The following is a 20,782-nucleotide window of genomic DNA, read 5'->3' on the forward strand; positions in this document are numbered from 1 at the left end:
CTACCTGGGGTGTACGAGACATCCATATCTTTCTGGTATAATTCTTCTGTGTATTCTTGCCACCTCTTCTTGATGTCTTCTGCTTCTGTTAGGTCCTTACCACTTTTGTCTTTTATTATGGTAATCTTTGTACGAAATGTTCCTTTCATATCTCCAATTTTCTTGAACAGATCTCTGGTTCTTCCCATTCTATTGTTTTCCTCTATTTCTTTGCATTGCTCGTTTAAGAAGGCCTTCTTGTCTCTCCTTGCTATTCTTTGGAAATCTGCATTCAATTTCCTGTATCTTTCACTATCTCCCTCGCATTTTGCTTGCCTTCTCTCCTCCACTATTTGTAAGGCCTCGTTGGACAGCCACTTTGCTTTCTTGCATTTCCTTTTCATTGGGATGGTTTTTGTTGCTGCCTCCTGTACAATGTTACGAGCCTCCATCCACTCTGTCCACCAAATCTAAATCCTTAAACCTGTTCCTCACTTCCACTGTGTATTCATAAGGGATTTGACTTAGATTGTATCTTACCGGCCCAGTGGTTTTTCCTACTTTCTTCAGTTTAAGCTTGAATTTTACTATAAGAAGCTGATGATCTGAGCCACAGTCAGCTCCAGGTCTTGTTTTTGCTGCCTGTATAGAGCTTCTCCATCTTTGGCTGCAGAGAATATAATCAATCTGATTTCGATGCTGCCCATCTGGTGATGTCCATGTGTAGAGTCGTCTCTTGTGTTGTTGGAAAAGCGTGTTTGTGATGACCAGCTTGTTCTCTTGACAGAACTCTATTAGCCTTTGCCCTGCTTCATTTTGATCTCCAAGGCCAAACTTGCCAGTTGTTCCTGCCAGAACATCCTTCTTTGGTGTCACTTCTATAAGGTGTTGTAAGTCTTCATAGAATTGGTCAATTTCAGTTTCTTCAGCACCAGTAGTTGGTGCATAAACTTGGATTACTGTGATGTTAAAAGGTCTGCCTTGGATTCGTATCGAGATCATTCTATCATTTTTGAGATTGCATTCCAGTACAGCTTTCACCACTCTTTTGTTGACTATGAGGGCCACTCCATTTCTTTTACGGGTTTCTTGCCCACAGTAGTAGATGTGATGGTCATCCGAACTGAATTCGCCCATTCCCGTCCATTTTAGTTCACTGATGCCCAGGATGTCAATATTTATTCTTGCCATCTCATTTTTGACCACCTCCAACTTACCCAGGTTCATGGTTCTTACATTCCAGGTTCCTATGCAATATTTTTCTTTACAGCATTGGACTTTCCTTTCGCTTCCAGGCATATCCGCAACTGAGCGTCCTTTCGGCTTTGGCCCAGCCGCTTCATCAGCTCTGGATCTACTTGTACTTGCCCTCTGCTCTTCCCCAGTAGCATGTTGGACGCCTTCCGACCTGAGGGGCTCATCTTCCAGCGTCATAACTTTTATATGCCTGTTGTCTTTGTCCATGGAGTTTTCTTGGCAAGGATACTGGAGTGGCTTGCCGGTTCCTCCTCCAGGTGGATCATGTTTGGTCGAAACTCTCCACTATGACCTGTTCATCTTGTGTACCCTGCTCGGCGTAGTTCATAGCTTCTCTGAGTTCTTCAAGCCCCTTCGCCACGGCAAGGCAGTGATCCATGAAGGGGAGATGCCTTATATCCCTGCCCAATCACTGAAGTGATTAGTGGTCTTCATTCACTGTCTGTAGTCCCCCATGGTTCAGACAGATAGATCATAGACATCAGGAGTTGTGATCAGTTCTGTGGAACTCCCTTCCTGTTGAGATAAATGATTTGATTATTTATTTGTTTAAAGGCCTGGGGGGCATTAATGTGCCTGATATGGAGGATATAATTATTTTCTTTATATTTTTATTGCTGGTTGTCAGAAATCAAGAGCAAAGATTACAAAACAAACATTCAAAATGGTGGGGATTAAAAAACCCCAGCTGCCAGCTGCCTAAATTAAGTCTGGCAGAATAGTATTTTGCACTGGGCTGCCAGGTCAGGTGACTCAGCTGAAGGGGCCTAGAATCCAGCCTGAGTCCCCCCACCCCACCCGCTTGGTCTTGTCCCAAGCGTGTTCTCCCTCATAGAGAGCAAGTGTGGCGGTGGGGGCTGGCAAGACACCCCACTGTTGCTGGGCGGAAAAGAGTTTGGCCATCTTTAAACAGGGGCTGGCTATTACTGGGGAGGTTTTTATGTTGCCATTTCTTAATTGACAGCCCTAGTTGTTAAATACTCTGCACCCAACTTCGAGCTCCCTCTTTTCGCTGCATGCATCAGATCACCTGCCCTCCCTCCCTATTGTTAGGCTGTTCGCTTGACCTTGCTACGCCTGTCATGGGGGCGTCTGCTTTGGGGCAGGGGCCTGGTAGGAATTTTGCCCATTTGGCTGATTGGCTGGTGCTATTTGGGTTTTGCCTACTGCGTAGCAAATTGTCACAACTTGTAAGGTTGCAGTTGGGCATTGGTTTGGGAATTGGTTGGTGGAGGGGCATGGATTTGGCTGTGCCTGCCCCTCCAAAATGCTGCTGCTGCTTCAAGGGTTTTCCATTAAAGGAACCCAGGGGCTTGCCATGCTTTTGTCCGAACCCCTGGCAAGGGGCTAGGGCAACGCAAGGGTGACTTACCCTTTCTGACTTCGAGGGGGGTGCGAATGTCAGACTGTCCCTGAGCGGGGTCAGATAGTCGCAACCAATGCCTAAGCAACCACTCACATTGCTGTAATTTTAATAAAAAAGTTGTGGCCAACATTATGCCAAAACCTTAAACAAAAATCAAGTGTCATTGTGTTTTATTTGGGGTGTCTTGGGGACCTCGACACGCAATTATACCACTCTCATTTTAGCCATTTTCAGATCAACTGGCTGAGCAAATTACTTCAGCATACCTTTGACTGAGCTGGGTTGGGGACATAACACTGGCTGAGCCTGACTGAACTGGGAATCAGCTGACCAAAGCTGAGATCCACTGCATCTTAAACTGCTCATCCTTGCAGATCTTGTCATAGCTCTGCCTCTGCTATGCACTAGCTGCTTGGCTGGGCTGCATTAGGAGTTTAGCAACAAGTCAGATAAAAGAAGAGTCTGTTTTCTGTTGGAGGTTGAAATTCCAATTGCACTTACATCACACATACACACACACACACACATATATATAATGAGATTATGATGTTGGCAGTTTTATTTTTGATCCTTTTTTCCAACGTTCCCTAACACAGAATTCACCTTTTTCACAACTGTTTCACATTGAGTCAGCATTTTAATGTAGCTGTCCACTATGATCCCAAAGTCTCTTTCCAGGTCAGTCACCAACAGGTGACTATTGTGTGAAGTTAGCATTTTTTTGGCCCCAATGTATACTTAAAAAGGTAAAGGTACCCCTGCCCGTACGGGCCAGTTGTGTCCGACTCTAGGGTTGCGTGCTCATCTCACTCTAGAGGCCGTGAGCCGGCGCCGTCCGAAGACACTTCCGGGTCACGTGGCCAGCGTGACGAAGCTGCAGCTGGCGAGCCAGCACCAGCGCAGCACACGGAAACGCCGTTTACCTTCCTGCTATAAAGCGGTTCCTATTTACCTACTTGCACTTAAGGGTGCTTTCAAACTGCTAGGTGGGCAGGAGCTGGGACCGAACGACGGGAGCTCACCCTGCCGCGGGGATTTGAACCACCGACCATACGATCGGCAAGTCCTAGGCACTGAGGTTTTACCCACAGCGCCACCCGCATTGCAATGTATACTTAAGCAATGTATACTTGCTTAAACGAAATCACATTTGACATGTTAATACCCATTCACCCCATTCGGATATATGTTTTGGGTTGTATTGAACTTCCTTGTCTCCCCACAAAAAATTGCTAGTCTTTGATAAAATCCTTTTGGCTTTCCTTGACATTCTTAGATTATTATGCATGACAAGAAACCCCCATATTTCACTGTACAATTTAGGCATACAGTGGTACCTCGGGTTACAGACACTTCAGGTTACAAACTCCGCTAACTCAGAAATAGTACCTCAGGTTAAGAACTTTGCTTCAGGATAAGAACAGAAATCGTGCGGTGGTGGCATGGTGGCAGCGGGAGGCCCCATTAGCTAAAGTGGTACCTCAGGTTAAGAACAGTTTCAGGTTAAGAACGGACCTCCAGAACGAATTAAGTTCTTAACCCGAGGTACCATTGTATTTCATTAACATCGTACTGATCTGTTACATGAAGTGGAGAACATACAGTCGCATCAGTATATGATTTTCTGCACCCTGGTGTTCATTATGAGTACCAACTAAAAATTTAGTCCATCTGTCTGTGCCACACTTGATGTTGCGATCTGTTGTCTTCTACTGCCCTCTTGTGCCTGTTATGCAGATTAGCTGCTCTATTATTAATTCAGATCCCATCAGTTCAACCTTGTTTAGGGACATCTACATGTGTTCAGGCTTTCCCAACACAGGTCACGTAACACAGAGCAGCCATCCTAGATTCTTGCACTGAATAATCTTGTGGCACCCTAAAGACTTTTAATAGTTAAACATCATCATACTTAAAAGTTATTTTTAACTCTAACAGTAGTTATAATAGTTCATGATTTTGATTCCTTCTCTTTGGTTAATGTTGAGCATTAGGGACGCAGGTGGCGCTGTGGGTTAAACCACAGAGCCTAGGGCTTGCTGATCAGAAGGTCGGCGGTTCGAATCCCCGCGACGGGGTGAGCTCCCATTGCTCGGTCCTTGCTCCTGCCAACCTAGCAGTTCGAAAGCACATCAAAGTGCAAGTAGATAAATAGGTACCGCTCCAGCGGGAAGGTAAACAGTGTTTCCATGCACTGCTCTGGTTCGCCAGAAGCGGCTTAGTCATGCTGGCCACATGACCCGGAAGTTGTACACCGTCTCCCTCGGCCAATAAAGCAAGATGAGTGCCGCAAGCCCAGAGTAGGTCATGACTGACCTAATGATCAGGGGTCCCTTTACCTTTTTATGGGTTTGGTTGTAAGGAATGAAAAATACACAGAAATGGGTTTTGTTGATTTTTTTTTTTAGCCAGCTTTTATTTCAGACAGTGCATAACAATCCCCTTTGTGGTAGAGAAGGTGCATTTCCTGAAACAGCATTCTATCCATCTTTAAGAAATTACACTGTTCTCCACTTTGGGGGCAGAGACCTTTAAGAAAGTACCGGTACTGTATTTTTCCGAGTATACGACAAGGTTTTTTATTTTAAAAAATGCTACAAATTTGGGGTCATCTTATACATGGATAGTGCTGAGATGGGACGGGTGATCTGTGGCTGCCGCAAGCAGGAGATTGTCAGCGGCATTTGGGGAGGGGTGTTGAATGGTGGCTGTGGCAAGGTCTGCTGGCGATTGGCTGCTGCGACAATCAGGTCAGGTAGGTGAGCGATTGTTGGCACTCCCCCCCCCAAAAAAAAGCTCAACAAATCTGGGCAATCTTCCCCCATTTCTCCAAAAAACAGAGGTTGTTTTATACACAGAAAAATACTACAGATGGACATGGTTCTCAAAGGAAATCAATCTGACTTAAATAAATATAATCTATAGATACTTTCTCCAGATATACACATACATATACAGGAATAAAACACACAGAACATATTATTATATATCTTTTTTATTTAGTGTACAGTAGAACCTCTACTTACGGCCACCTCCACTTGGGCCCGACCACAGCAAACCCGGAAGTAAATACCAGGTTTGCCATGATTTGCGCACGCGCAGAAGCGGCTTCTGCCATTTACACACATGCAGAAGCGGCTGCCGCAGTCTACAGAAGTGTGCTGCCGCTGAATGTGCCTTCACACAATGCCGCTTCTACCAGTGACCCATTATGCCTACAGGACGGGTCACCAGAATGGATTATGGTGGTAAGTAGAGGTTCCACTGTATATATTTAAGTACATAGAATATAGGTCAGCTGTGATTATGTTGATCTTTTCCAGGCACCTTGATCTTTTTTTTAGCTTTGTACATGTAGGAATTATTTTAAATAGAAAGAGAGAACTAGCTGGTTTGGGTCATTCTATATGTCTAAACTAAAATACCCACAAATATACACATCTGGCCTATAGTCTATTTATATGTCATACATACCACCAAAGCAACAACAACAGAAAATTAAACATCTGTGGCATCTACCTATTTGCTAATTTGTGGAAAGAATCATAGAAGCTCTCACTCAAGTTACAACCTGGGTTCGGAAACCATGTGTCAGAATATCCTTAGTGGGTTAGAAAACATATTTATGAAGGTAGTGAGTACTGAAACTTTGAAAATTGGGCACTACTGCAAGAAGACAAGCAACACCTGGGAGTTCCTGACTCCATTGCTCTCACACACAGGAATACACACTCTCTTACACACAAACACACCAAGGAGAAACTTCCTCAGTCCAATACCTAGAACATCTGGCTTCCAGTTCTTCTCTGCCTGAATAGAGGCTGCCTCCATGACAGCAGGAGATCGTTGGGAAAAGAATAACAAGGTTGACTGCAAACTGACCCCCAGGGACAGGGGGAATGGACTTCATAGTTCGTCTTGGTACCTGGCTCTCACTCTGGCATGGGATTTTGGGGGCAAGGAGGTACTGAATGCAAAAGTACTTCACCTACTGAAAACCCTCCAATGCCACCATTAAGAAGCAGAGGTTTTCCTGTTAGTTAGAGCTTAATTGGACTAAAGTACAGACGTGTGGTAGAAGAGATAAGATGACAAACTGCAGAACAAACCAACTGCAAGGACTTTAAAGTTTGAACTTGAGATAAGACTTCATTTGGTGCAAAGGACAGTGAGGGAAGAGACTACGGTTTATTTATTTAAAGTTTTCTTCTCTACATTTATGATTCAGCAACCCTAAAATATAGAAAATCATCAAACCACCAAATCTAGCACGCGGGGGTGACTTTATCTAAATTAAATAATTTGTTATCTGAATGATTGGAATTAATAATTGTATTATAAATGGGTATTGTTATAATGTCGTTACTATTGAACTGTAATTGAAAACTAATAAAAACTATTATATATAGAAAAAAATTACCCAGAACATCTATGTAGGCCCTATTGTTTGGCAAGTGGTCAAAGATCATGTGGGCCAGGACAATTGGATGGTACATATGCATTTTAAACTGACTGCCAGTGTTTCCCATAATACTCAAGCAAATAAATTTAAAATGAGTTAAAATATCTGCTGTTCTATGACTCTCCTTTTTGTTTAGATGCTAGATGAAGTAGACACTTTCATTGGGCAGGGGGTTTTGAGGATTAACACACACACACACAAACAAACAAACAAACAAACAAACAAACAAACAAACACACCAGGCAGCACACTACGAGATAACAAGTTTTATTGTAGGGAATTTTAGTTTTTTAATTAATTTTCTCAAGGCCCCCTTTAGTTCTTTGTTCCTTAAGCTATAAATGATGGGATTTATCAATGGAGGCACCACAGAATAGAGAACAGCAGCTACGAGGTCCCGACCAACTGAGGATGCTGACCTTGGTCTTGTATAAGTAAAAGCTCCAGTGCCCAGAAACAAACAGACAATGATTAGGTGTGGGAGGCAGGTGGAGAAGGCTTTGTACCTTCCTTGGGTAGAAGGGATCTTTAGCACAGTGGAGAATATGTATACATAGGAAACTAGTATGATAGAGAAGCATATAGATGCCAATGAATATCCCAGGACAAACATTAAGATATCATTGACATACGTATCTGAACAAGAGATCTTCAGCAGTTGTGGGACATCACAGAAAAACTGTCCAATGGTGTTAGATTTGCAGAAGGATAACCTGAAGGTATTAGCTGTATGCACAACAGAATAAAGCATGCTACCAATCCAGCAACCAGCTGCCATTTCTACACACACACACCAGCTCATGAGCACCCTGTAATACAAGGGGTGACAGATTGCAGCATAGCGATCATAAGCCATTGCTGTGAGTAAGAACAATTCTGCATCTGCAAAAGTGATGACCAGGTAGACCTGAGCAACACACCCTGAGTAGGAAATCTGTCTGGAGTTGATCAAAGAGTTCACCATGGATTTGGGGATGGTGACGGAGATGTAGGAGATGTCAAGAAAGGAAAGGTTTGCAAGGAAGAAGTACATAGGGGAGTGGAGGTTGTGATCAAGGCCTACAGTTGTAATGATCAGAAGGTTTCCTACCAGAGTTGTCAAGTATATAAGAAGAAATGTGGCAAAATGTAGGAGCTGCAGCTCCCGTGTGTTTGAAAATTCCAGAAGCAAGAATTCACCCACAGAAGTCTGATTGGACATTTCTGATGCAGAAGCAGCCCCCTGTTAAAACAAACAGAACAGAACACCATATATTGTTGCTTATGGAAACAGAAGTAGGAAAACTGGGTGGTAGCACATTATTTATTTGTTTAACAGCATTTATATACCACTTGCTAGGACAAAATACTTCTATGTGCCTTACAACAGAATCTAAAACAGTCTTTAAAAATACAAATGAATACACATATTAAACAGAAATTTAAAACACTTACTAAAAATACATGTCAAAAGCACATTGCATGCCTGGGAAGGCATTCTAGAACAAAATGGCTTAGCAAGCACTGGAAACAATACCATGAAGGCTCCTGTCTAATATCAAAAGCAGGAAGTTCCAACGTGTATGTCCTGCTACATGAAATGATTGATTTATTGTAAGTGTGGAATGAGCATTATGTGGCACTTGTAAAAGTGCCAGTTCCAAATTTCTAATCAGAGTTGAATTTAGGGCACCAAGCCAAGGGGGTACCGCAGGATGCCATGACTATGACATAGTGCACATGCAGAATGGAAGGCAGGGGGCATCAAATTTGGGCCTCACACAAGATGCTGATGAAATTTAATAGACCAAATCTGACCCTGTTCTAAGGCATCTAGTGTGCCCGTATGGGGTGGGGTGATCCTTGGCGTAACATAATCATGTCTTTTAAAGATGCACTAGAGGAAGAATGGAAAGGATTAATGTGGCCACAGAATTTCATCTATGGTAAAATTTGGAATGCAATTTGGAGGTTTATCCTTGGACAAAACATCAGAGAGCTTTTGAAGGAAATAGCAGAAGTCATAATGAAACTGGTTAGATCCTCCAGGAAGATTAAGGCCTTTAGAGCAGGTTGAAAAAACCTTGTACAAATTAACATTAGAAAAGTGCATGATGCAATAATGTTCCCAAGGACCTCACCAGTTTTTCTGACCATAATGGATCTGTAAACAGCAGGTAACTTTTTGCTGACCTTATCCACGAGCCCTAAACTAAGAGCAGCATACATAGTTTGGCCAGCCCAATTTTACCCCCCTCCCAAATCATCAATGTATTGTGAAGTAAACCTATGCAAACTATACAATTTCCCCCTCAAGCATAAAGTGCATTGAGTTGCCTTTAAAATATTTAGTTTAATCCAAATCATTAAAAGTGATGGTGGCAAAGGAGAAAGAGCAGCATGCAAATACAGGCAAAGGTATTTTCTGTGCGTTGTAATTTTACCTTCCTGGTATGATATATGGTGGTATGTCTGGGGAGAAAATGTAGATATTTAAAAAGGTGCAACAACAATCTTCTAACGACTGTGCAAAATTGTCCGCTTCAAAGCCAGAGTTGGAAGTTCTTTGAGCAGCCACAGAATGAAGACCACCTGCAAGAAAGGCAGTAAGTAGCATTTGACAAAACATGTGATGGCAAAAATCGGAATCATTAGCAGGGCTCTTGTGAAAATCTGTGTTCCACATAGGGAGTTTAATTCCCTAAGGCCAACATGAACTATATTCTCAACTGTGTCATTGGCATCTTATCCCTGAGGTGTATTATTCACGATGAATGCTCTACTGTTTTAGAATCTTGAATAGTTATCACAGATTGGAAGAGTGAGCAGCCTGTGGTCTGATGGTCACATCTTGGGCTACTTTCATGCTAGTGACAAGGAAAGGAACAATGGGGGAAAGAGAGTGACAGGAAGAGAGGGAGTGAGGGAGCAGAAAGAGAAAAAGGAATGGAATTCCATCTTTTGGTACTGCCCACATTTAGCTCTGAAGTTGCCATTGCTGATATCAACCCACCCAACTGACAACATATGGCAAGCAAGCATCCCTCAATGAACTGTGTCATTCTACAGAGAAAATGTTCATTTCCTCTGCTATATGGTGTGTGCCATCTCAGTTCTCTGGATCCCTATGTAAATAAAACTACAGTATCCACACACAAGAGAAGAGGTATCAGTGGCCTAAAGTGAAGTGGGGGTGAGGGTTGTGGGATCTGTTGGGGTCTGACTTTTAGAGGACATCTGAAGGCAGCCCTGTTTAGGGAAGTTTTTAATGTTTGCTGTTTTACTGTATTTTTAATATTCTTTCGGGAGTTGCCCAGAGTGGCTGGGGAAATCCAGCCACGTATGTATGTATGTATGTATGTATGTATAAATAAATAAATAAATAAATAAATATTAGGCAGTCATCCAATGCTGAACCCTGTCTTGGTGCAAGCCAAGCTGGCAAGGTCTCACTGGGCAGCTGGGCTGAGGATTCCAGCCAGGCAGAGACCCAACCCAAGCTTGGGGCATGCCAAGGCCAATTCTCCCCTCAGGTCCCTTATGGAGCCCCCTTTCACTATGTTGATCCTTCCTAATACCATTTTCACCCCTATACATACAGCATCATTCTGCCTAACAAAAGCAAACCTTACATTTTACTGAAGGAAAGGTGGAAAAACCCCAACCAAGAGTTAATCAGGTTGAAGGGGGGGTCATTTCCAGCCCTGTCAATCAGTAACCAAATAGTTGTGTAAAGGCTCTAACTCAAGGGCTGGAGGGGAAGAAGTTTGCAGGGCAAAATTACCCTAATCACTGGTGTGGAAAGACTTATATAGGCTTTTCTCCTCTCTACCTTCCTGCGAGGGCCTATGGACAGTGCCGGAGACCAAATGGGCCTATGGACAGTGTGGCTGCAGACCAAAGCACTCATCAGGAGAGCTATGAGATTCAGGTGAGAGTCAGATGCCTTGTCAATCCCAGCAGGTATATAACAGGAAGATCCGGCCTGCTGGGCCTGAAGGTAGTGGAATGGAATCCAGCAGTTGGACTAAGCCAAGCCTGCACCATGGGAGTTGGTCAGTGCTGAACCTTGTCATGGTGCAAGCCAAGTTGGCAAGTTCTCACTGGGCAAAGAGAATGAGGATTCTAGCCAGGCAGAGACCCCAACCTGAGTTTGAGTGTGCCATGCCCAGTCCCCGCTACCTTGGGCCCTTTAAGGGGGCTTTCCTTTTTACTAAGTTGATTCTTCCCAGTGTTGTTTCCATCCACCATACCAAGACAGCAATTTCCCACCTAACAAAAGAAAGCCATCATTTTCACTGAAAGAAAGGTGGTGGTGGGGAACCCAACCAAGTTTAAATCAGATGCGGGGGGATACTTTCTGGCCCTGTCAATCAGCAACCCAAATAGCTCAGTGATACACTAACCCATGGATTGGCAGGTGGGAAGCTTGTGGGGTGAAATGACCCCAAACTCCAGAAGGGGAAGCATTATAAAGCTTTCCATCCCCTCCTATGAATTAACCTGCAAGTAGAGAGGGAAGGCTCAGTGGAGAAAAGGGATGACTATGGAAATATCTCAGTTACCATAAAGGATCATCATGCCATCTTGAACATCAAGGTAGCAAGGAGAGAGTGCTCTAGAATTCTGATTCTATGAAACTCACAGGCACACATAAGTAGGGCAAGGAGGATGCAAGTGGGTTGCAGCTCCAGGTGTTGCTGTTAATGTGGAGAAAGGAATAATTCAAAGGAATGACAAAGTAGGAAAACTCTTCCATTTTCTTTTAGTTGTGAGGGGCGGCTCACAAGTGGAGTAGCCTAGGGCCTTTCTTCATCTATCTCCAACTATCTGAACTCATTCCATTCTTCCTAAGCACCAAGCCATCTCCTTCATGACAACTCCACAGGTCATGTCCAGTCCCTTCCAATCCACTAAGGGATATTCAACAAAACAAAAACTATTTCTCTAAACTTCACTGTCAGGTCCAGTAATAAAGATGACATCTAATTAGGTTTTTGGGGTAGGAAAATTGATAAGGGCTATGGGAAGATCGGAGGGATGTCATATGCTCTGTGGGTTCAGAGTGTTGCAGAATGTTATGACATTTGATTTGCTGTAATGAATTCCCTCACTCCCCATTCATGGTTTTTGCAATATATTATTTCCCTAATGGTTGAGCGGTAGGTTCTGTTCATTGCTTTAAAAAAAACCCAGAGGACACATTATCACTGGTTGTATTGGTGGTATGGTGTTTAGTTCGTAGCACTGTAAGACACAAAGATGCTGAATGAGATGAAGGAAAGAAAAGGACTTAGGAACTGATCCATTTGTTATCATAAAATATCTCTGCACTGAATAACAGCAAAAGAAGTAGAGCTATAGACAAATCATAAATGAAGAGAGGTGGGTAACTATCAGGAAGTATGGCCTTTTCAGAGATGGCTGAGGGAGGTTTCTCCAACACTATTTTTGTGATCTGTTCAGTGCCAGGTGAATATATTCACCCAGATCTTTAACTTATTTCTCATAGTCTGGTGCTTACTTTTAGCATATGTGTTTAAATTGTGGTTTCTACTGGTTTCCATTATATTTTAACTTTCCTCTTATTATTAAATTTGTATGTAACATATTTTGTTTTTGTTTTTTTAGACTTGCCCAGGGAACTTTTACTATAGACAGTCATATAAAAGGTAAAAGATATAACAAAGTAATATAAACTCAGTTAAGTCCCTAAGTTATAAGATAAACATGTCCCACAAACTATTCTTCCAAAGCTATGACCATGGTAATCTGTTTCAGGAACCTTTTTTGCAACCTGTTAATGGCTGATTAATTCATTATGGCAGCAGCTGTCAAGGACTAGAGTTGCCTTCAGCAGATGCCCCCCCCCCACCAAAAAACAAAAACAAAACCCATTTGAAATTAGTTTTACATTGAAAGGAAAATAAAAACCTTCGTGAGGATCCTTGAACTGTATTCATGATCTTTGATAAAATCTTATACAAAAAATCTGTGATTTTCCTTTTTATTAATGAACCATCACTCTTAATCATGCTCAATCTTGTAAACTATTTGAAGAATTCTGCTGAAATATGAAGTGGTATATCATATGACTCCTCTCTCTGTATTGTTCTTTTCACAAAGATTTCATTTGTCTCAATGTTGGGAAACCAGACAAAGATGGCAGAATTTATTCTCCTGGGATTTCGGGAATTCTACGAATTGCAGACACTTCTTTTCCTGACATTTCTGGTAATTTATGTTGTGACCATAACTGGAAATATTCTTACTTTTGCCCTTATTGTCTTTGATCAGCACCTTCATACCCCCATGTACTTTTTCCTGGGGAATCTCTCCTTCCTGGAGGCCTGCTGTAGCTCCAATATATTCCCACGGATGCTTTTGGCTCTCATTACTGGAGACAGAAGGATTTCCTACAACAGCTGCTTAACACAGTGGTATCTCTTTGGTTCCTTGGAAGCTACAGAATGTTTTTTACTCTGTGTGATGTCTTATGACAGGTACCTAGCAATCTGTAAACCATTGCACTATGCAACAACTATGAAAACCCAGACTTCTATCCATTTAGCAGCTGCATCTTGGTTCAGTGGATTTATAGCTTGCTTGATCTTACTCATTTTGATATTACAGTTAATGTTTTGTGGCCCTAATGAAATGGATCATTACTTCTGTGAATACTTCCCTCTTCTCAGACTCTCTTGCAGCGACACCAGTGTGTTGGAAATTGCAAGTTACATTGTGGCTGTCATATTTACAGTCCCTCCATTTGTTCTAACTATAACCTCCTATGTATACATTATTGCTGCCATTTTAAGGATCCCCTCTGCCACTGGGAGGCAAAAGGCCTTTTCCACCTGCTCCTCTCACTTGATTGTGGTTTCAATTTTTTATGGCACACTCATGATTGAGTATATGATACCGAAGTCAACAGAGAACAGAGAGATGCAAATGATTTCTTCTCTCTTGTACACAGCTCTGTCGCCTCTGGCCAACCCATTTATATACAGCCTAAGGAACAAGGAGGTAAAAAATTCACTGAGGAATAATATTAGGAAACTTGTGAGGTGAAGCAACTTAATATGTAATAGAAGGAACCTGAGCATTTTCTGTTGCATATCTCTCTCTCTCTTTTGGAGAGTGTTATACAGTTCAGTCTCTGAAAGGATGCATCAATCCATCCATTTCCAGGATTAATAATACATTTTATTGAAAATCATGAACCTGTTTAAATAATCCAGTCATTCTTATTATTTATTTAATTCTTATTTTTGTGTGTTTTACTGTATTTCCATATATTGTCCACCCTCTTTATTTTAAATGAGTGCATAGTATAAAAATATTTTTAATAAATAGTGTTTGTAAAATAATAATAATGAGATTATATAATTCATTAATTGCATTGGATGACTATTTGTAAAAACGAGCGTATTTTTGTGTGAGGAGAATATCAGCTCCGCAATCAGTCAATAAAGGTGTGGGAAACCCCAAACTGAAAGCATTGGTGGCTAAAAAAAACAAATGAGTGGCGTATGGCAGGGTTCAATCCACATTCCACATTCAAAACCAAACAATAATGCTTTCTATATTTTATGTAGCATAATTCAATAAATATATAACCACAAATATTTGTTTCCTAGTGATTTGTTTGTAAAACAAATGGAATGCCAATTGGGAGAGCAAAAACAAATGACACATTAATGTTTTTTCCACTAGAGTCAGAGAAACAGAAAGATCCAATACAGTGGTACCTCGGGTTAAGAACTTAATTCGTCCAGAAGTGTCTGTAACCCGAGATACCACTGTACAGAATTTTTTCATGTAGATTCTTAGCCCAGATTCAAATTGTATTAGGCAAAGAGGGTTTTTTAAACACACACACACACACACACACACACAAACACAAACACACACACACACACACACACACACACCAACAATGATTGATTACAGTGTTACCTTGGGTTACAGACACTTCAGGTTACAGATGCTTCAGGTTACAGACTCCACTAACCCAGAAATAGAACCTCGGGTTAAGAACTTTGCTTCAGGATGAGAACAGAAATTGCACAGCAGTGGCACGGCAGCAGCGAGAGGCCCCATTAGCTAAAGTGGTACCTCAGGTTAAGAACAGTTTCAGGTTAAGAACAGACCTCCAGAATGAATTAAGTTCTTAACCCGAGGTACCACTGTATTGAAAAATAGTTTATTTTTTTCCTGATCTTCCGCTTACATGACATGAGAGACTGTTGCACTGGTTAGGAAGTGAAGTCACTTATTCTTTATAATAAAAGTATTTTGCCTAGTATATGGAGCTAGAGTTGGATAGGGAGATGGAAGATGAGCACAGAGCTCATTCATTGCTTGTGCATGCTTTTTAGTTAGCTAGTGTGGCTGCAATTCTTCACATACTTGGGAGTAAGCTTCACTGATTGCAATGGAACTGACTTCTGAGTAGACATGGTTGGGATAGCACACACATCAAGAGAGTAACAAAGAAAACACAAAAATAAGGAAGATGAAAATGGCACCTCAAAATGATATGGGGGGTGGAGGTCAGTTTTACAGAATGAAACTAGTAGCATTCCTCCATTTCATAAGCATGCTTTACTATAATATAAAATGCATTTTACAGTCCTGTTTGGGGTGTTGACTCCTTTTTGCTTTAAGCTAGCTTTGCACCAGCAACTGATTAAAATATGGGATTATTAGAACGTTATTACACCTAACAAAGAAGGAATGTGAGAATATATTTAGAAAACTTCATCTCATATTAAGCCATTGTATATGTAGGTGATGTTTAATGCAGTTTCCAGTATTCATTTATAAAATGTAGCTTAAGAAAAACATGAGCACTGAGAGAAATGTGCAATAGTGTGTGTGTGTGTGTGTGTGTGTGTGTGTGTGTGTGTGTGTGTTGCTGCTTTTATTTATATTTTGGAAAATATTAGCTTAATGTTTTGAATATCTGATTTTATCAGTAATTTTAATGTATATTTATATTTTATGTAAACCACTTAGAATTTTTTTGAGGATTAAGAGTCTATTAAATAAAAAGACTAAATTAAGATTAGAGTCCTATTAGATTTCTATTCCTAATAAGGAGCTATCCATGCTGAAAGGTCTAGACACTGCTTTGGTACCATTCCAGTACTTTTGCCAAATGTTCCTGGAAAATTCGCTTAGGACATGATCTGATGGTTCCTGGGAAGGTGTTCCAGGGACCATAGGATTTCACAACCCTTATCTATGGGTAGAGAGAAAAGTCTACCCTTGGAAGCCCCCTGCCAGCCACCACCATCATCAGTGCTGTGGCAGCAGAGGGAGCAAAACAGGAGGCATTCTGGAGTCAGCCGTCCGTGAGTTGCACATATTGGTGTATCCTAGTTGGTCAGATGCCAATCATGAGAGATGAGAGACCTTGCTGGCCAGGTTACTAATGCTTCAATCATGGATGATTAGATATTCTGCTTCTGTAACAGAATTCTAAATGTTAATTCCCTGACTAATCTCCTGGGGAAAGGTAGTTTAGTAAGAGTTGGCTGCTCAGCTGCAGACATATTGGGATCCTACCAGTTGCAGAGAGCATGCCCCTGTATGCCTGTTGCTGGCAGTCACAAGTAGGGAGGCTGCTGTGTACTCAAGTCCTACTTGCAGGCTTCCCAAAGGCATCTGGTTGGTCATTGTGAACTAGATTGGCTTTTGGTCTCATCCAGCAGAGCTTTTCTTACATTCTTATGTACTATAGCATAAGATAAGGCAGCCTTCCACATTCCATCAGCTGTGAACCTGCTATTTACTTATAAACATCTGAGGTTAGTGTTGCTTCTAGTCTTTGGCACTCATATAAGTTGAAGAAGCTGGGTATAATGGTTTATGTTTTGATTTGATTTGATTAAAAGAATTCCTGCACTGATCTGAAAAGACTGATCTCTAGAAGCATCTAGGGATGTATTCTCCTGTGATTCTGAACTGAAGCAATGGTAACCAGGAAAGATATTCCCTGCAGGACAACTCATGCCATACAACACATATAGAACAGAACATCTCAGATATCTTGTCTTCTAAATTGCAGGCAGGCAGGATAAAGGAAAGAAGGAAGGAAGGAAAGAACAAAAGAAGACAGATGTGCCTTAATTCTTAATAAAGTGAAGATGAGAAAGGAGAAAATGTGGTTTTCATGCCATGGAGGTAAGCAGTTTTCTGTCTCACTTATCCTTCTGCAAATTTTCAATCTGATCAACTTAATTATATCCATGAACTTCAACAATCATGCTGTGAAACATTCAGGAATTGTAATATTTAGGCAATGCATAACCAGTGTTACAAGTATACCTGCTGCTGCTGAGATAAGTTGGGTGTGGACCATATTGGTCTCCTTTTTATGGATGACCACTGGGACCCCATGTCATGCTACGAGATGTGCATGATAAATGTTTCTGAAATGCAAACATTGGACACATGTGCATCATAACACGTATAATCATTGTTTTTTTGTGATGGCACCCCACTCTGTTCTGCACTTTACATAGGATTTTCATAAGACTTGGGAGCACTCTCTCCTTGCTACCTTGAAAATGATGGCTTTCTTTGGTTAGGTGGGAAATTGCTGTCTTGGCATGGGGGATGGAAACTACACTGGGATAAATCAACTTAGTATAAAGGAGAGCCTCCTTAAAGGGCCCAAGATAGTGGGGACTGGCCATGGCACCTCAGGTTGGGGTCTCTGCCTGGCTAGAATCCTCATTCTCTTTGCCCAGTGAGAACTTGCCAACTTGGCTTGCACCATGACAAGGTTCAGCACTGGCCAACTCCCATGGTGCAGGCTTGGCTTAGTCCAACTGCTGGATTCCATTCCACTAGCATCAGGTAAGTGGAATGATGAGCCGATCCAGGCCCTACTGCCATTCCAACCTGTATCATGCTTGGTGCCATCAATAAAGATTTGGCCTGATTTCATCCCAACTCCTGGTGTCCTGTCTGTTCATTTGCTGCTCTTCTGGGTCAAATAATTCGCCTGCCAGGCTAATCTATTAACTTTAATGTTATCTCTTTTTTCAAAGATAGATTCCAAGATCTCTTTAATCTCTGATGAATGCACTTCATAAACTATGGAACAGACTACATGAGGAAAGCAGATGAATGTTACAGAATATATCCTCTTGGGTTTTGGAAAATTCGGTCAATGGCAAAATATCCTATTTTTTGTTTTCCTATTGATCTATATTGCAGCCATGATTGGGAATGTACTCATTGTAATTTTAGTGGTAGTTGATCAGCATCTACATACGCCCATGTATTTCTTCCTGGGAAACTTGTCGTGCCTAGAGACTTGCTATATATCAAATGTCATGCCCAAAATGATGGTGGGCTTGTTGACTGAGGAAAATGTGATTTCATTCAGTGGCTGTTTTGTGCAGTTCTTTTTCTTTGGTTACCTAATAGGAACAGAATGCTATCTTCTCTCAGTAATGTCATATGATAGATATTTAGCAATATGCAAACCACTGCATTACACAACAACTATGAATGCACAAATGTGCATCCAACTAGCAGTTTCTTCGTGGATAAATGGACTTATAGCTACTTTAATACTTTTGGGTTTTATGCTAGAGTTAACATACTGTGGTCCCAATGAAATTGATCATTATTTCTGTGATACTGTCCCACTTATAAAACTTTCCTGTAGTGACACCAACCTGGTGGAAGTTATGAGTTTTGTCCTGGCATTCATATTTACCCTGCCACCTTTTCTCCTCACCTTGACATCCTACATAGCCATCATAACTACCATCTTGAAAATTCCTTCTACAACTGGGAGGAAGAAAGCATTTTCCACTTGCTCTTCTCATCTTATTGTAGTTTCTACCTTCTACGGAGCCATCATGATAGTGTATATGTTACCGAAGAGAGAAGCACTCCGTGATCTCAACAAAGCTTTCTCTCTCTTGTATACAGTCCTACCCCCTGTTGCAAATCCTCTTATATACAGCTTGAGAAATAAGGAGGTAAAGCATGCCATAGGGAAATTATTTGGAAAGTATTGCATTCCTCCAAGAAGCTGGAGAGAATTGTTACAATGATTAAAAAAAAGCAGTGGTGAAGCAACTTCATAATCAGAATTTCAGGTGTGTTTTCCTTGAACTGTTTTACCTCTTTTAGCCCCCATCCTGAAGAAAATGCCGAAATAGTGTGCAAGTTGACCTAGTTCTCTTAGTAATATTGTAATGAAATATTACAGTAAATTGTCTCTAAAATGTGTTTTTGTTCATACTGCTTTACCATGCGTACTTAGTATTCTGCTTAATAAAAATAATGTATTCCTACTTTGTCATTCCTTTGAATTCTTCCTTTCTCCACATTAACAGCAACACCTGGAGCTGCAACCCACTTTCATCCTCCTTGCCCTGCTTATGTGTGCCTGTGAGTTTCATAGTATCAGAATTCTGGAGTTGGAAGGCACTAGCTAGTCCACTCCCAGCAATGCATGAATCACAGTTAGAGAGTCCTGGAAAGGTGGCCATCCAAAATCTGTTTGGAAACTTCCAATGAAGGAGAGTTTCTATAAACATTTTCCTACATTTTCTGCTAGGAAGGGGTGATACTTTTCTTTTCTTTTGTTCTGTTCTTTATATCCTTCATATTATTAATTTGATCATCATTAAAGGTAAAGGTACCCCTGCCTGTACGGGCCAGTCGTGTCCGACTCTAGGGTTGTGTGCCCATCTCACTTAAGAGGCCGGGGGCCAGCGCTGTCCAGAGACACTTCCGGGTCACGTGGCCAGCGTGATGAAGCTGCTCTGGCGAGCCAGCACCATCACAGCACACGGAAACACCATTTACCTTCCCGCTATAAAGCGGTACCTATTTAGGGTTGGAACTTAACTGGTTAAGAAGTTCCCATGATGCCTCAATTCAGACGTCAGCTGTAGAAGCTGGGAGGAGTCTGGGAGGAGTTTCTGTCCTCTTCCCCTCTGGTCGTTGAGGGAGAAAGACGTAGCCGGTAATGGCGGAAAGGAGCCCAGGAGATTCCTGGGGGAATGTCGGAATAAAGAGCTGAAATGGACAAACCTGGACTCTGTGTTTGTTTGGAAGCTAAGTGAAGGACGTGACAGTTCATCACCGCTGTGTTTATCTCTGCTAAGGTGTGACTGGAGCTACCGGACGACGTAGCTGAGGGAAGCGTGCCGGACCGGGCTGCCATAAAAGCTAATTGGGGGCCAATAAATCAATTAGCTGGGGTCCCAATAAACCGATTTTGCCACAGGTTATGGGTAATTACCGCTTGTAAAACTGTCACTGGAAGTGCCGGAATGCGTTTGAAGTCTGCGGTCTAAGGCAGAGCAACGGAGCACGGCAGGAGACGGAGAGCTGCGGAGTTTAAAAGCGGCTGGTAAAAGGACACAAAGTGGCTGCCTGTGTTGCTGAGTGCTGGGACCAGCTGGAGCTCTGGATCTGAGAGCTGAGAGCAGCAAGGAAACGTTTCTCCACGGAAGGGAGTGCCAGAGGAGCTTGGGAACTGTAAGTACAGCTTGGGGCCCCTTGGGAGAACGGAAGAGGATGGCAGGCTGCCAGGTCTTGGAGGACATTCCATGCTCACTTTAAGAAGTTGGGCAACCTGGCTGCTGATCTGCAGTCTACTGTTCTGGGTGTCAGGAAGCCAGAGGCCACTTGGCTAGTGCTCCAGGGTGTTTTATGAGGCTGGAGGCAACAGCAAGGGCCGGGAGATGGCTGCTTCA

At 42.0% G+C, this 20,782-nt stretch overlaps 2 protein-coding genes and 1 pseudogene across 2 annotated transcripts; 2 read left to right on the forward strand and 1 right to left on the reverse strand.

Annotated features, from left to right (window-relative positions):
• Positions 1-7,314: 7,314 nt before the first annotated feature.
• LOC114582897 (olfactory receptor 14A16-like) lies at positions 7,315-8,265 on the reverse strand. Its single transcript, XM_028704244.2, has one exon. It carries the CDS (start codon positions 8,263-8,265, stop codon positions 7,315-7,317), a length of 951 nt encoding a protein of 316 aa, XP_028560077.1.
• Positions 8,266-13,205: 4,940 nt separating this feature from the next.
• LOC114582896 (olfactory receptor 6C4-like) lies at positions 13,206-14,114 on the forward strand. Its single transcript, XM_028704243.2, has one exon. The coding sequence runs from the start codon at positions 13,206-13,208 to the stop codon at positions 14,112-14,114; it is 909 nt and encodes a 302-aa protein (XP_028560076.2).
• Positions 14,115-18,154: 4,040 nt separating this feature from the next.
• LOC144325351 (olfactory receptor 6Z7-like) lies at positions 18,155-19,126 on the forward strand (annotated as a pseudogene).
• Positions 19,127-20,782: the final 1,656 nt, after the last annotated feature.

The sequence above is a fragment of the Podarcis muralis genome, chromosome 13 (assembly GCF_964188315.1).
Source record: "Podarcis muralis chromosome 13, rPodMur119.hap1.1, whole genome shotgun sequence".
NCBI lineage: Eukaryota > Metazoa > Chordata > Lepidosauria > Squamata > Lacertidae > Podarcis > Podarcis muralis.